This window comes from Pezoporus flaviventris, unplaced genomic scaffold (assembly GCF_033815535.1).
Source record: "Pezoporus flaviventris isolate CSIRO_AGI_PZ_B2104156 unplaced genomic scaffold, CSIRO_AGI_Pfla_v1 ptg000006l, whole genome shotgun sequence".
Classification (NCBI taxonomy): Eukaryota; Metazoa; Chordata; class Aves; order Psittaciformes; family Psittacidae; genus Pezoporus; species Pezoporus flaviventris.
In genome coordinates this window covers 1,721,051-1,738,218 of record NW_026892554.1, presented here as the reverse complement: position 1 = coordinate 1,738,218, position 17,168 = coordinate 1,721,051, and the positions used below count along the sequence as shown (strand labels likewise).

Below are 17,168 nucleotides of genomic sequence, written 5' to 3'. Positions count from 1 at the left end.
GCTTTTCTGAGGCAAAACAATGTTTTAATGAGCGCATCGAAGCATTCGTCAATACTCTTGAAACACAGACTGCATCTTTTTCATCCTTCTTTCAAGCAGGGGTTTCAGTTGTGTCTCTGCTACCATTTCATTAGTTGAAATTCTTCATGGAAGGTATAGAAACCACACTGCCAGTCTCCTTCCTAAGCCCCAAGTTGGGTAATGACACACCAGATGCTCAAGCTTTTGAGCTGCAGCCACTGCACTCAGATCCCTCGAGACAAACCTAAACTTCTCATCTCCCAGTAGTGCACGAAAACCAGACGGTTCGTGGAGGAAACAGAGGAGCGTGGGTGAGCAGGAAGATAAAACATTTTACATTGAGTACTTTTAAAACTGTTCTTAATGTGCTATAAAACCGGAGGCTTCCCTTTTTCCTGAACTGTGTGCAAAAGGAGGAGCGCCGACTGTAAAGTTGTCGCCAGTTAGGTTTGGTTTATGGTTGCAGAGGCCGCCCAATAATGTGATCTTGGAAAAGGTAAACAACATAGTTTTAACAATGAAAAATATGCCTAATATAAATACTGCTAAGTTCATTGCTGTTCAGAACTTGAAAAATATGAGTGTAACATTGCATTTTCTGGTGGAGTTAACAGAGGAGCACGGTGCAGCCTTACAAGCAATATATCTGAGGCAGAGAAAATAGGTAATACATCTAACTGGGGAGTCTCTGTGGCATTGGCGGAGAGGAAAGCACAGTAGCTTTATTTAATTGAGAAAATGAATCAATTACAATGATGTTGCATCATCAAATGCAGGGGAAATAGCAGATATGTCATTACATCGGGTAACAGTGTTAAAAAGTAATTGAGTGTCTTAAGCATTTTGAATCAATTCCAGGTACTGGCACAGCTACCTTAATGCAAAATTTATGAAGATGATCTCAAAATAATATGTCGCCATCAAAATAGTGTAATAAAACCTGGTAACGATGTGTGTGTGCACGCATCCCTCCCTACCTCCCTCTGCAGAAGCAGGGCCTGCTGCTCCAGAGGAGAGTTGCAGCGGCACAGGAAGAATCCTGTCGTACTTGCATTTGTGTTGCTTTATTTTTCATTAGAAGCACTGAGCCCTTTGATTAGAAATGATATTTTAAATCTCGTTCTGAAATTGGATGTAGTCATATCGGCGTTGAGGCGACTGTAGATGATCCCACCTCTATTCCTCTGCATGACAAGACCTATTTTTCCAGTGAGGAAATGTGACTGGTGCTCTGTTAGGATGACAACCTGAAACGCCTGCTCGTGTGCACTAGTGTAAAGAAGCCCCACACCATCCCTACAGAATGAGTCTGTTTTGTCATTTAGCATCTGGAAGTGAAGTGGGGAAAAAAAGTCTTTTTATATCCACAGCATATTTTGCTGATTAGCAATAATGGAAAGCGGCATGTTTATTCCATTGACTTGTAATAGGTTGACATTGGCCATTAAAAAAATGGGCTAATTCTATGCATTATTTTCTTCTCTTCCTTGGAAAAAAAAATAGAATTATCCACAGAAACTTGATGTGTATGTTTGTGCACTGCTAATACAATAATGAAAGACTTTGTGCATAATACCAGCTATTTTCTTGGTGCTAGTTTTCAACCTCCTCTTACATTACATTTTACTACCTGTGAAGTATCACTCGAGGATCCTGCCTCTGGCTGGGTACTGGAGGGGAGTGCTTCCAGCGCTGATAGCAGCCCTACAACATTCATCATCATGGCACTATACAGCAGAGAATATTAAACATAAGGGCAAGCCAAATAAAGTGTGTTAGAACAGCAGACAACGTTCTCAATAAGGACCCCGTTGTGTTCACATCGCAATGGCGTTGGGTTGAGCAACTTTGTGTCTGGTTAGCTAAAATAGAGAATTAATTCTCCGCACCCATTAGAAATGGTACCCATGAACATGAGCAGAATGTCAGCATCCTGAAATCTGGTCAGATATTTTGTGTTAAGTACTTGCTTTGTATTTAATTGTTGGCGCTGTAATTCTGCCTTTGTTCCTTATTGTGGTCAAAAGGTGCTTTGCCAGTATGGGCCAGAATATTTTGCAGCAATCAAATGGTCTGTTACTATAAACTATTAATTATTTCCCAACCAAATTGATGTGGAAATTGAAGACGACTGGTAACAACCCTTTTCTTTGCCATTTAAAACCAGACAAAGTTCATCAAACTTTGCAGCCTCACAGATGGCAATGCTCTACTTCGACTCCAAGTAAAACTGGGTTGGAATATATAAGAAACTTGGGGAAAAGTGGAGTATTAAAGGCTTTCCTGAGCAGCAGTAGATACTTCAACCACATAATTAAAGTTTTCTTCACAAAAAAGGGATTGTGAGCCGAGCCTGGCAGTAATCCAGAATTCTAATTTCTGACTATGATTTAATTTCAATTTTAAATAAATCGGTTTTTAATTTAAAAAGAGTGAGCTTCATAACATTAGCAATGATTGCAACATTAAGCCCAGTGTTCACCATCTAGCAATATAAAACATTATTTATATCTGAATCGTAAACAGCCTTTTGAAATGGATTATGGTTTTTCTTCCTATTCTAATACAACCTGGAGGGTACTAAAAAGTGTTGTGTGAAATTAACATTCTGCTGACTTTCGCCTATAAATGAGAAGCGAGCTATTAACATTTGTGTATTTTCATTATGTAAATTGTGTTAACACATGCCCACAAATTGCCACCAGCGATGCAATAATTTTCTCTCAGTGATCATAATGTGTCCAAGTGAGTCATTTTGATTATGACATGCTAATTACATATTGTCTTTTTTCAGATTCAGAAAAACCAGGGATCTTTAATGGTAAGCTTTATGAGTTCAGAAAAAAATTCACTTTTCTTTTTCCTGATGGCTGCTTCCTCTGCATGCTTGAATGCCTTGTTTTAAACTTAGCAAATTGCATTTTGAAGAAAATGCAAACCTTTAACTGCCTGTATTAGATTAGGTACCATTAGAAATAATAGAACATCCTGAGCATCAATGTTTTTATAAGAGTTTGCTGCTGTTGATTAATCTTGCTATATTTTATTGCATTAATGATTTTTTCTTTCCACTCCACTGTAAAGATATTGCATATAGGCTAATACTTTTTCTCTCTCTTCTTCCCATTGCAGCCTCTCCAGTTATTGCAGTGCATTGTTGATGAGGTGAGTCGTCGTCTTATGTGCTTTCACTCCTAAAGTCATTCCTAATGGAGTGGAAAGCTTATATTTTGTTTCCTAATGAAGCACAATGCCCAACATCCTCAGAGCACAAGTTGCCTTGTGCAGCTTGGAGCTGTCAAACATGAACTGGCCTCGTCCCACTTTATGCTGTTTTTCTACTCTTAATATTGAGTCTTTGAAAGACTTGATTGTCTCAAAGCCTGCTCCTTTTAGCTCTTTAGGTCCTAAAGCCTCAACCTCATTGTGTGAGCTGAACCTCAGCATTTACCAGATGAGTTGGAATGGAGACATTCAAGTGGCAGCACTCTTTAGCCAGGGCATATTTAATGCAGTTTAGATGGGCAAAAAGGGTATTTTGACAAGGAGAGAAAACCAGAGTGTAAGCAGGGAAGAATCTGAATTTTGTCCGATCATTTTTATTTAATTGAAGGACAAAATAAAAAGCTAAGATGCAGGAGATCCAGGTGTGAGCTGGCAATTGAATTTCAGTGGCTAGTGTCGTGTCTCTTGATTGAAACACTTCTTTCCCTGTCTCCTTTCCCTAACTGAGGTATAAGAAGGGGTCCCAACTCTTGACAGTGAGGCAATAGCCAGGGGTAGACTGCTGTCAGTTTTACTTTGGTCTTAATGTTTAATAAGACTATGATGGCAATTGGAAAGTTTGAACAAGAAAGAAAAAGCTGTAACTCTAAAGACTTGCCTCAGCCTCTAGCAGGTCATTGCTGGCTCATCAGGTTGAGACACTGGATGTTGGTGTGTCCTTTGAGACTGTTCAGCTTCTTCCAACCTGTCCCGTGTAACATGTTTGTTTAGCTTGACGTAAGCTTAGAGCCAGTGGGATGCCCAAGTACCCTCTCTTGGTTGTGTCTCCATCTGTAACTGCTACTTATATGAACCGCTAAACCCTCTGCTCTTACCTGCAGTGATCGCTTGTGTCCTTTTGTTAGAGAACGACTAAGAGGCTTAGCTGGACTTCTTTTTAAAAGTGATATTTGAGCCTTGAGGGATGCAGTTATATTAAAGAGAACAAGTATCCTTTGTGTAAAGGAAAGATGTTCTCCTGGTCCTCCAGCAGTGCTGGCTCTTTTACCTGGCTCTTTATGGTGGTCTGGTTCTTTGGGAGGGTCTTAGGCAATTCTCTTTATTTCATCTTTTTCATCCGTTATTATTCCTGTTACATACATCATTGGTTGAAGCATGGAAATTCCAAAGCACCGGTGCTGTATGTACCACCAGCAGAAGCCCATCTCCATCCTAAAGAAGGTCAGTTAAAGACGCTCATATTTTCTAGACAAATTACTTTTAAATAGGCTGGTACTAGTGCCTAAATCCAAGCTCACTCTTCTAAACCACAGCCCTAAAGAGCTGCAGATTATGACAGACCTTCTCGCAGCTTCCACATCTTTTCCTCCGGATTAGAATTGCTCCAAACTTCTCACAAAATCTTTAACCACCAGCCTTGGTGCAGGCTGTAAGCACCTGAGTGCCGAGCTAGCTTTAACATTCTCCTTTTGGTATCTACTTGTTGTAACTTATTTCATGTTCCCCAGCATGCCACGGAGCCATCATTCTCCTGAGGCAGTGGTTCAGAGTGTCCTGTGCTTGTGAGCACATTAAGACTTCAGGTTACAGAGCATAGCTCAGCTGAAAGTTCTTTAAGTGCAACTCGCTTTGTTTTGTAACACACTCAATGTCTAAATGGAAGTTGCATGCCATAACGTTTAGAGCCTGAGGGGAAGAGGAGGATGGATTGGCTCTGTAGTGTTATTTGCTCGTCTGTATTGTTATGGGGTCATTTAATAAGATATATAGTGTTTAGATAGTGGCTGCCACACCTGGAAGTGCAAACTCTTAGCATGGCAGTGTCTTGGAGAACATTTATATTAAAGGCTTTTCTGTTCTAGCTCATGAGTAGCATTGACTTTAATAGATCCTCCTGCCACCCCCAGCCTTGTCTTGTGTACAAAGACCTCAAAGAAAATGTGTTTAACTTGTGACTAGGTTTTTCTTAACCCTTCTCACTTTGTCTTCTGTAAGGTGTGCCTCCTGGGGAGTAACAGAGGGACCTGCTTATTTGGCTCATACACACTCTTCCTTCTACACAAGGACCTTTTGAGAGACAAAGTCTCTTTACTATCTGGTACTGCACAGCTGTTGTTACTACCATGAGTATTAAGGATCAGAAATGCTCAGTGTTGTAAGACTGCTAATTTTGGGTCGAATTGTCCCCTTGGCTGTAAGGAGGTCCTAAAACTCACAGGAGGTGGGAGCAGAGCCCCTCTCCTGTGCAATAGGAACCCAGTGATGCTGGTGCACAATTCCCCACCTACTGTAATGACGATCAGAGCAGCAAGGAGTGATGATCTGCAGCTTGCCTCTTTTCAGAACTGGTAGGGCACAGCAGTGCTCCCATGATGGCGCAGCCTGAGGATGAGATGTAGCATCAGGTTATGGGAGAAGCAGCTCTGCAAGGCTGGGATCAAGCTGCCTTGAGGATCTTGAGTCATCATGTAGGTTCATAGTAATAATCTGCTGAAGCTGTTGCAGTTGAAAACTCTGGGTCCTCAAGTGCCTTAATGTGTCCCTTTGTGTGGCAAAGAATGGTTTGGACTTTTGGGTCCTAAAATTGTGATTATACAGCTTTGTGGAAGAGAACGTTTCTTGTAATTGTGTCTTTGCTGGCAGAGTGCTTATCCTGCTCCTTCCCACTGGAGTTGGCCAAAAACTCCAGAACCTGCCATGGAGAAGTGTTTTAAAATGATGAAACAGAGACTTTGATTCTTTATAATAGTTGCTTATTGTATTGGTAGTTGGTTGGGTTTTGTAGGGCAACACTGAGAACTGAATCCAAAGTTAATCAAGAATCCAAAAGTTAATGTTCTGGTCATTCATAACCATTAATTCATAGGATTTATTAGTGACTGAACTAGTTCAGAGGTTGCTTCTGTGTTACTTTCCTCAAACCCTGTACATTGGAATAAGAACTGTCCATGGGAGTTTTTAGTTGTTCTGCAGAGCTGAGATGTTTGGAGCTGACTCTTAGTTACAGAAATATGAGAGATGTAAGAGGTCACTTTGACAGCTTAAAAAGTCTCTTCATTCTCTAGAACTTAAATTTACTTGCAGAAATCCTGCAGGATGAGTAAATGATGTGAGAAGCAGGGTAATCTAACAGAAACATAGGCATGGTTCTTCTCAAATCAGAGTGAAGTCTCCCTGCCTTTTTTTGTTATATTATAGGCCTTTTAATGGCATTGGTTCTGGGGTTATTTTTTGATGGCAGAATTAGCGAGGAGCATATGTGAATAGCATACATGCTTGCCAGGGCCTTTATTTTTTAACATGTGGTAACTTATAATGAAATCTGATCCAGCTACAAATAAGACACGCACATTTAAGCAATGGTCCTCATCATAGCAGCATCTCCCACCATAAGACTCCTGCATCTGGTCCAGAGATGAGGATAGACTGGTTGTTAATGCAATTTATCCTGCATCACCACCAGCAATAAAGGCAGTCTGCTGTTATTTGGGAGCTGAGAGTCATTTAATATTCTAGCACTCAACTTAGTTTGTCTCCAACTCACCAACATGTTATATGGGAAGCACTGAGCAGTGCACATGAACCTCGTTGGGTAGGTCCCTTCCAACTGGAACCATTATATGATTCTATAAGATCCCAAAAGACCAAACCTGACAGATCTCTGGTTTTCAGCATGTCTGCATCTCATCCTTTCCATCACATGGTTTTTGGCCTTGGAGGTGTCTGCTCTGCATCCAGAGAAGGTTGGATGGACAGCAGTAGCACTGTGGAATGCATCCGGTAGGCAGTCCTGACTTGAGCAACTCCTTTAAATTTCCCTTAAGCTCTCCAGGGCTATTTTCTTTGACCTTTATTTAGTTAGAGTATCCTTCCAGGAAAGCAATTATTGCCAGCCCCTTGGGTGGTTGTGGTAAACCCAGTTTCACTGTACTGGAGCAGTTGTGGTTACAAGTGCTGTAGTTAAGCATCAGCTCTAGTTTCTAACCCTTTCTTCAGAATCTGAAATGAATGAATTTTGCTTTCAGTTTCCATAGCTTGTGTAATAGCGACTTAGGGGTTGGGCTTGGCTTTTATGTTTTTAACCTGTATTGCATTAGGGAAAAAACGAACTTAATTTTTGTCCATCAGTCTTAGTTAAATTATTATTGTGTTATTCCAATGACATTGGAAGCTTGAGGAGTGAAGACTGTCAAGAGCAAATCCTACTTTTTACAAACAGGAGGCAGCATTGGGGAAAGTGCCTGTTTTGATGAGTCAGGCAGAAATGTAAAAGCAAAATTAATTAGTTGTACTCACGAATCCTTTCTCTGATCGCTTCATGAGTAAGTAGTGAGAAGCTTTCCATGAGTTTCTTGAGCATTTCTGTTAAGCGCCCCCACAGAGATACTCGGTCTCACAAGACTGCAGTTTAATCTAGCTCAAGGACTTTGCAAACTCCATGAATCAAAGGCCTCTTTTTTTTTGTTCTCTTTAAATTTGTACTCTCGAAACATTTAACAGCATCCGTTAACGCTGGTGGAGTGTTAATGCTGAGCTGTGAGGCATTTCAGTGTCACTAAATCTTCACATTTTGTAATGGAAGAAATAACTTGCACTTAATACATGTATCCTATTAGTTGGGTTTATTCCCTTCTTTTTTTTATACCTGGTTAAATATATCCTTCTATTTATTGCTGTGGTGTAGCCTTAAAAATTCACAGGACATTCAGCTTGATCAAATAATACGATGAAGATTGTTGCCTCTCAAGTGCTGAATTTCCTGACCTTGTCCATCAGGACCACGTTTTGCTATTTCTATAAATGAAGTGGAAAGCTCCAAAGGCTCAGAATGAAACAAGACTATTTTTTTCCTGAGGAGTTTCTCTTTGGAGTCTCAGGTATCGATTTTAATGTGTAAACAGTTATAGTTATCCCTTGAAAATTCCCAGAGTTTTGCAGATTTCCATGCAAGAAAAGGTCATGTTAGGATATACACACGTGTGTGTGCATGTGGATGAAAACCCACTATAATTTGTCCCATGGAGAAGTTGTTTTAGGGTATACTTTTATTGAGACAGAAACTGTGACCTTACTAGTGTATGAGATTGAGCAACTTATATAGGAACAAGGTAAAACCACAGGTAGGAATTGCTGAATAATTACCTTTAGACCAACCTGAGCAAGAACCTTCCCAAGAGGGCAAGCTCATTTAATGGTTCCTAAAACTCAATCTTGTGGATGTCAATGGTCATGCTTGATTATTTGCAGCGGTGTTTTATGAAAAAGCAATAAAAATGCATTGGGAGTGTACAGAGGAAGAAAAAAAAGGGAACAACAAATGGTTTTAGTTTTTCAGTTGAGTCCCTTTGGTGCAAACAGGTAGAGGCTGTGTTTCATGCTGCTGTGCCTTAGCTATCTGAAATGTGCGGATGTGTGTGTATCTACCCAAAACACTGCTGTGCTCTGCTGCCTTATGATCGACAAGAGACCAGCAATGAGAAGAAAAAATTCTGATGTTTGTTTTAGAGAAAAAGCAATTACAGTTACGGTTAAAGGATTAACCTGTTTTTTCCAGCTACCTGTTCCCTTATCTGCAGGGCCCTTTGGAGAGCCACACTAACAAATACAAAGCTTGGGGAGAGGGAGAAAACGTCATGTAGTCCACTCTAGATTACTCCTGATGTTAATTACACTCTTCTGCTTCTTTCCTTTCCTCTTCTGGGCTCAGGAAAACATCCCACAGTCGCAGACACTGCAGAAGTGACAACAAAGAGCCCCAAGTATCTACTGACTTACCCAACCAGGAATGTCTGCATGTGTTTGGTATAATGCAGGTTACACGTACAAGAGATTTGCAAGAACTTGGGGAGCAGGTAGTGCTGCTCAGAGAATAGCTGGTTCTCACATGATTTGAGGTGTTAAAGGTAGGCTGAGTGTTTTGGTGGATAAAACACTGGCCTTTCGACCTTGGTTCCTGTCCAGCTAGAGATCTGGAAATAAATGAGTTTACTGCTGACACTCCAATCCCAGCAGACAAAACTTCACACCAAAATGCCCCCACATATAATTTGTCACATTTGGCATCTGCTACTAAGAAAAGAGCAAGAAGTGACCTGGCGCAGAGATGTAATCATCTTTCACCTTCCTGCTGGGGGCGGGAGCGTAACGGGGACAATCCAGAAATGCTTTCAAGTCTGGGCCTCTGAGCCACCTCCAGACATCGCCGTCTTCTGCAAACTTGTTACTGGTAGGAAGTCAGCTGCCATTAGGTTTGTGCAAGGCTTTTGAAGTAGATAGAAAGTCAGAAATGGATTTAGTTTGTTTCACTTTATTTAGGAATGCTGCGAAAGTTAGGTTGTCCTTGTAGGAGTAAGTCTGAACGTGCACAATGTTGTTGTTTGCTGGTCTCGTTGAAACAGCTCAGTAACTGCAGTGCATTTATTACATGCAATTGCACCTGGCAGCATTTCTGGTGCATATAAAACTTAAGTTTGCCTGAAAAAAAAAAAAATCACTATTTGGCCACAAAGTAAAATGCAGCTACAAGATAAAAATATGTGTGTTCTTTGAAAGCTTTAGTAAAAGAGAAGCTGGAGCACATAGAACCTCTTTAATCCTAGAGATTTTTTAGGCTGAAGTGATAAGCCAGAAATGCTTTGTAAAGCACACGCATTATTTATTAAATACTGGCGTTTCAGCATCCGTGGCCAAGTTGCAGAATAGGAGTATCTGCCCAGAGGAGATGATCATTCCAAAGACAGGGTGTGCTGGGGAAACCCAGAGGAGAGAGGAACTGAAGTTTGGTTTGCTGGGTTCTGCTAACTTCCCTCTTGTGGCCATAGAGCCATAGGACCATGGCATTTCCTTCTGCACAGGCGTTTCACTGAGGAGCAAGTATTGCAAAATAGCAGTAGCTGTGGGGAATGGGGAAATTTAACCCTTCCCAGAGAGGGAGTCTGCAGATGAGGAGAGGGACTAAAACCTATTGGTACCGAGTGGGTGATCCACTGGAAATACCAGCCTCTGTAGGAGGAACACGGGTGTGAACTTAACACATAGCTGGGGGCTTTGCCATCTCCTTCTTGAAGGTTTTATGTAGAAAGCTGTGTTTGCTGATTTTCCTGTTGTAGGGAGATGGTGGCTTTCTCTCTGTCCAGAAAGGATGTGATGATAAAAATCTATCAGTTGCTTTGAGAAAATATTTCACACTCAAGAAATAGTCTGTTGGGGTAAGACCTCTGACGGTGCGTGTCAAGCAGGGGATGCTTTCGGTGTATGCTACCTGTCAAGAACTACTCCCATATTTCATTGATAGAAGAGTGTTTCCCAAGAAAATAAGTAACTCAGAGCTCTATCCATTGAGTTTACTTCTTGAGTTTGTCGAGATAAACCTCAGAGCTGCACAGAAAAGAGGGGAAAGCCCCCTTATCCATATTTATTTGTGGGCTTGCTCACATCATTTATTTCCTGAGCTTCTGTAGCATCTCTGCTACTACTGTGCTTAGTGAAAGCAAACAAATCAGGAGACATTTTGAATAACAGGTTCGAGAAGCAGGTGAGAAGAATGCTTGGACCTGTAATTCAGGCTCTTATTACATAGGTTGTAAAGGACTGGTTGACTTCTGGACACGCTATTAGATGGTTCAGTTGTCCTTTGATCAGATCTATGACAAAAAAAAAAGAATCAGATAATAATGTTATCACCCCCTTCAAAAGAGAGGGCTTTTGGAGGGATTGTCTCAGTATTCTCATTCTCAGGTCTTCATTTAGATAATGTGACTTCCCCTAACTCCGTGGAAGTCAATAAGCTTTATACCAGAGCCTTGGCACTCTATAAATTAAATATCAGGAGCAGTGTTTGAAGTTTAAAGCCTTGCCTCCTCCTGCTAGCTCGGATTTTGTGCTGCTGTGCTTTTTTCTTTATGCCTGAGCACCTTGCTGACAAGTGCTAATAACAAAATGCCAAGAGAGGGTCCAGTTGGAGTTACCACACATTAAACATTCTGAACTTGTCCTTTTGCTCATAGATTGTGCATAATTAATAATTAAACGCTTTCAGTTGTAATGGGTTGACCTTCTTGAACTGTTCATTATTCACAAGGCAAAGGCATCACTCAAACTTTTTTTCCTATTGCCCTTCCCCGTTCTCACTGTGTGTGCACAGTTCAGCTGGTTTTGAGAAATCAGAGCCTGATCTGGTCTTCTTCTGCAGCAGATCCCTGTGGTGGAAACATTGCTTGGATGCTCAGGGAAACATCTTGTCTTGGGAATACGCTGGGGATGTAAGAGGCCAACAGTACACTGACTTTTAAAACCATTTGTGTCTTTACTGCCATTTTAGCAGCATCTCAGTATATAGGGCTTCATGATATTGGTTAAAAGATAGGGCATTGAACAAAAATGAAAGAACCATTTCCCAGGTTTTAAATGAATATACCTGTTCCTTACTCCTGCAGAATCTTTGGCTTCTTCTTTATTTGTCCTGTAGGGTGATTTCATTGTGCAGGTGGGTAAAATCGGGCAGGCCATCCAGGTGTGCGTGGACCATTCCCTACAGTTACATCAAATGGGACTGGATTGCATCACACAAATGGTGTACACTTGGCAGAAACGTGTATTTATTTCCTCCTATTTTCATCTCTTTGAGTGTCAGATGAAGTCCAGGGAATTTAAGGACACAAAGTAGGGTGTATTTACTTTGTGTTGTTCTGGAACTCTTTGCTTTATGTCTGATACAACTTTGTGATTGCTCAAATTATATAGGTGGCAGTAGCAGCATTTTGTCTCATTAGAAATAGCTCTTAACTACAAAATACTCTCACCTTTCTACTACTCACATGGTCATGCATAGGGCAGTATCAGAAACAGAAATGTTTTGATCATCAGTTTCCCTGGACATCCATAAACAGCCAAATGCATGTTTTCTCTTTCTAACTAAGGTAAAATGCAGCTTTTCAGTATTCGCCTCTGGAAGCAGTTGAGGGTCCTTACTGTCCTGGTTCACCTAAACTCCAAACCTGCCTCTTTCTCTGCTGTCTTTCCTGTGCTGTAAAGTAACAACTGGCTCATATTTACAAGAGTGAGATTTAAGTTTTTTATATGCTCAAACACACTTGTCAGCAAGTATTCCTTGAGATGGATGCCCTCTTCCAAAAGGTTTACAGTTTGTCAAGCAAATAGCTGATAAATTTGTGAGTACCCGGTCTAAAATCCTTGGGAGACTCTATTAAAGCATTTAGTTTTCATATTGGGATCCAGTTTGTGTTCATTTCCATTCACAACTACACACACAATCCCTTCTGCAGTTCCTGAGAGCAAGCCAACTAAGGCATGGCCATGGCTGACAGGTCTACAACAGAGGAGAGTAGGCCTGGTTGGGGTTGAAATACCTGCATTGTACAGAAGAATATGGGCCCCCCAAGAAAATCTCATGTTATTTAACATTCACTTTCATCGAGGTGTTTTTTTTTTCTTGCATGCTTATGGAAGAGCACATCATATCCTGGCTGTGCTTCAGTATGGGAGCTGTGTGGTCAAGGCATTAATCCTAATGTTGGAGCAAGTTCTTCCCTTGGCTGCATGAACCCGGACGCCAGCTTAGCCTGGGAGAGCCAAGCTGATGGCTTTAGAGCAGTTCATCAGCTTCTCCTCCCCTTTCATAATGAAGTTTCACTCCATTATGGGTTCGTCATCTCTTTGTGATTGCAGAAATTATCACCTCCCAAATGAGTGTGAAGCGCCGGCTGCCTGTCCTGCTCCCCAGCATGGACTGAGCAGAGCTGGCAGCCCCGACGGAGGATGCCTCTGATGAGCTCCTCTCTTGCATTGTACTTAAAATAAACAGCAGGGGTGGACTGCTGGGCAGAGCCAGTTCCCCAGGGAATGAGCTCTGATGGCTTCACAACGCGATGTGTAATACGTGCCCAGAGTATTTCCTACCTGCTCTCTTGGAGTCCATCCCACCTGGAAAAGTGGCTTTTACCACTTCAGGTGCAAGCCCAGCTCTGCTGGTCTAGGGAGAACGTTGGGGAGAGGTAAAACCTGCCTGGCTCCACGCTGGATGAGCAAGCCTGACGTTTTGCTCTGCTTTTTCTCTGTTAACGTGAATAATTTCCATACACAGTTCTTTGAAGTGGGGAAAGTTTAATTGCAATGCTTGTTTCCTTGTGTTCCTTCCACTCTCCGGTGCAAACCTTCCTATATTGATGTCATTTATAAGTTGAGAAGCAATAACCTCCCTCTCACCAGGTCTTAAGTTCAAAGAGGCTTTGGGCATGTTCTATCAAACGCTCCTTGTATTTAATAGCAGTCTTTGAAAATTGTGAAGCAGTTTTGGCTTCTCCTTTTACTCTTCAGTTACTTTTGATTTAATTGTATTTTCCAGCAGTTTCCCATTGTTTGAATTGGAAACAAAGCCTTAATAAGAGTTCTAGTTAATTTTCTGTCTTGTAATTACCGATCTCATTTTTCTGATAATTGGCCACAGCAATTATATGTATATTTACTAATCACATAGGAGGCTCTGCAGTTGTGTCTATCTGCCACCATTGATAATGGCACACACATTGCAGAGGTGCTTTTATCATCTTCTTTTTTCCACTACATCAAAGCTATTTCCTCGCATTCTCAATAATGAATACATGCATGCATTTGACACAGTTGTGTGCTAGAGAAATTGTTTGGCTCCCACCAAATGCTGCACGCTCCGAGTTTCTTGCCTGCAGCGCTGGAAGGTTGTATGTAATGATATATTGCTCATCCAAATGGCCAAAGCACTCCAAAGCACAGTGAGATTAAAATAAGTCATTCCTTTGTTAATTTAAATAGGTGCATGTATCATACTTTGCAGGGTACTTTGTGTAGGGATGTCAGGGAGGAAAAAAGACGCCGAAAGGTATTTTTAATAGCAAATGAGAATAGATGAGAATGGAGTCATTTGCAGCTGCCTGTTTTATGTGGCTCTCTTGTTCCAACTGTAGGTCTAATGAGATGACACTGTTAAAGTACTCTGCAGTGTAATTTCATTACATCCTGAGCTGTTACACTATAAACACAGTGGAGCTCTCTGTCATTCTTGGAAAAACTCCTAAATTCGTAAAGCCCTTCTTTGCAAATGGTGATGTTGTTTGTTCCCTGTTCGTAATTTTGTTGTTTCTTGTGCTCTTAATCTATTTTTCTGTTGTTCTTTCATAAATACCCTGGGTTATTTCCTACCCCTGCACTGACAAATCCTGCTTTGGGGGGTTTTCTCCCTCTTAAAAATTCTCTCACCTTTTAAATCTAGCACAGACAGCGCATGAGGACAGCCTCTAAAATGAATAAGTGTAAATAAACATGAGTGTAAATAAATAGCGAATGCAGTGAAAGAAACAAAGGTCAACACAAGAATAATTTCACAGCTCTTTGTTAATTACAAGACCATTTGTGTGTTACTTAAATAATCATTAATTTCTCATTTACACTTTCCCTACCTTCCTTTTTACCCTGTGGCTATCATTGTCCTTTTTTCACCTCCCCTCAGTGTCTTTCCACATGTTTTTACCCATTGTGTAATACTCATTAGTTGAAATTCAGTGTTTTATAGCACATTCTCAGAAGAATTTGTACCTTTCTGCCTCAGATTGTCTGTGTGAAAAGGGGGCTTTGTCGCTTCCTTGGGGGGTTGATTTTCCCTTTCTTTTTTGGTTTTGTTGTCACCGTTATATTACTCTGCGAAAAAAATTATCTTCTCTCCTTCTGACTCTGCTTCTTGTTTCAATCCAATCCCAGGAATCGCCCGTCCTTCCAGCCGGGGAGTTCTCTGAGCCATTTGTACACTTCATCACTCAATGGTAAGCTCAGTTTGCAAACATGCCATGCCCTCAATGTAAATGATACATGCCATTAACTCCGCAGCTCTGCGAGACCTTATGGCTTTCCTTGCATCCTTTCCGAGAGGAGAGGGACTTGGGGGCCTTGGGCAGATGGGGCAGCAAAGCTAAGCAAACTGTTTAAATTATGTAAACGTTATTTACACAAAGGGTCGTAAAAGTACTTACAAGGGTTTTTTCCTGTTTTAATAAACCTGCCCTCAATGTGGGTGCAGTCTTGTGAGCCAAGACTCCGAAGGATTCATCCGGGGGTAAAAAAGCCACAAAGACTCGTGTCTATAGTATCATTATTCAAGGCTTTTTAAAATATTACTTATAAAATTGCCTCCATATTTAGAAAGGCAGGAAGCCTCCATTAATGCATTGGCTTTTCAGTAAGTAGTTCTATTTTAAAACACACCTCTGGGTATATTTTCTTTGCTTAAAACTGAATAGTTCATTGGCAACCTTTTGAATTAAAGGAGGATTGGGGACAGGAGGAATTTGTCGAATAACAAATACAGTTGTTGAGTGACCAGAGGATATAAATCTCGAGGGTGAGCTATGCCAAAGAAACAAGGGAAAATCCTTTTTCAGCTATTACATCCCCCCCCACTCCAAAAAAAAAAGGAGGAGGGGGGGGAGGTAGCCATTTGTGTATGGAAAAAGAAACAAGCCTGAATTCTGCAAAAATAACGTGTTTGATGGAGAAGCATCCCTTCTGCGAACGTGCGCTTCCATGCTCAGCTGTGCTAAATCAGATGGAGCCATCTCAGTGTGTGGCACTGGGAGCTGCAGCCCTGTGGATCAGAGGGAATCCTGCTGCAGGGGTGTGTCCTTGCAGCCCTCGGCCCCATATAGATCTATAGGTCAGGCTTTGAGGCACTTTCAGATTCTCTGTGCCAGAGCCACTGTGGCAAAAGTCACCTAGTAAATTGAATTTTGAATATATAACACAGACAGTACCTCTCAGGACTGAGGTAGCGGGTAACAATACAGGCACAAAAAGCAGCCTGATGATCAGGTAATTAAAGCAACTAAATAATTAAAGTTTGTGTAACATAGGCCTCCGTTTTCAATAGTTTCAGTTTACAAAGAGCAGCACGATTTGAGGGTTCTGCAGCACAACTAACTGGTGTGTGTGATGTGGAGGTCTGTGCTTTTTATCCTTGCAAAACAGAATGATGCCAGACTGTTCTCTAAAAAAAACAACCCATTCTCATTGAGGCAGAGGGAGGGATAACCTGTGTTAAAATTTCCACAGATGTCAAACTGAAGCATAACTGATGGTGGCTAATAGCCTTGTTCTCCCTGGGGATGCAGCTACTTTGGACTGTCAGATTAGAACTGCTCCCAACCTACTCGTCAGACAGCTCGCTTACTTGCTAATGCTGCATTATTTGAGGGGCTTGGAGTTGTTTGAAGGGGAGGTAAATTGTGTTGTTAATCCTCCAGTGTACAGCACAGATTTTAGATATGGTGTTATATTGGCTGTATTTTTTAATGGGAGTCATTGCTGCTTAAAAATTAGGTGAATAAGAGGAAACTATATTTAAGCAATCAATTCCTAATGCATATTGGAGATGTCAAGTGAACGATGTATCAGACTTTATGCTGGTTATGCCATAAAGACTGGCTGTTTGGATGTAATCCAATTAGTCAGTAGGCAGCTCCTGATGGTCACCTCTGTGCCATGTTATTGTGTTCCTTCATGCAGCTAAGCACAGCCTTCAATAGCTAATTGCACCTGTTGCACAGAAAACTAGGACTATTTGGATGAGAAACATGATCTTATAAACAGGTTAATGCTGTGTAATGAACTATCACCCTGCAGTGTAATGGAAATAAATGTGAAAAAATGAAGGTAGGAACCCCAGGGTATTGTGCATGCTCCTGAAGCTGTTTAGTGTTAGAGTTAAATTTCCCACCTGTTTGTGTAATACTTGGTGTTGAGCTATGTAATAATCCCTAGCAAAATGAGAATCAGCTTACTGTGCCTTCTGAGCTGACTGCTTTTCAATGATCTCTGTATTTACACACTTTCATGGTTACAAACAGTGTAGATCACTACATCCCTAAAGGGAGGGATGGGCG

General features: G+C 41.2%; 1 protein-coding gene across 2 annotated transcripts in view; it reads left to right on the top strand.

The window, feature by feature from the left end:
• Positions 1-17,168, top strand: part of MAP2K5 (mitogen-activated protein kinase kinase 5) — a 120,785-nt gene that overhangs the window by 85,153 nt on the left and 18,464 nt on the right. For both annotated transcript variants that reach the window (XM_061446558.1, XM_061446557.1), the window contains 3 exons: positions 2,816-2,842; positions 3,154-3,186; positions 14,995-15,056. In XM_061446558.1, the coding sequence (XP_061302542.1) occupies positions 2,816-2,842; positions 3,154-3,186; positions 14,995-15,056 (122 nt within the window). The remainder of the gene's footprint in view (positions 1-2,815; positions 2,843-3,153; positions 3,187-14,994; positions 15,057-17,168) is intronic.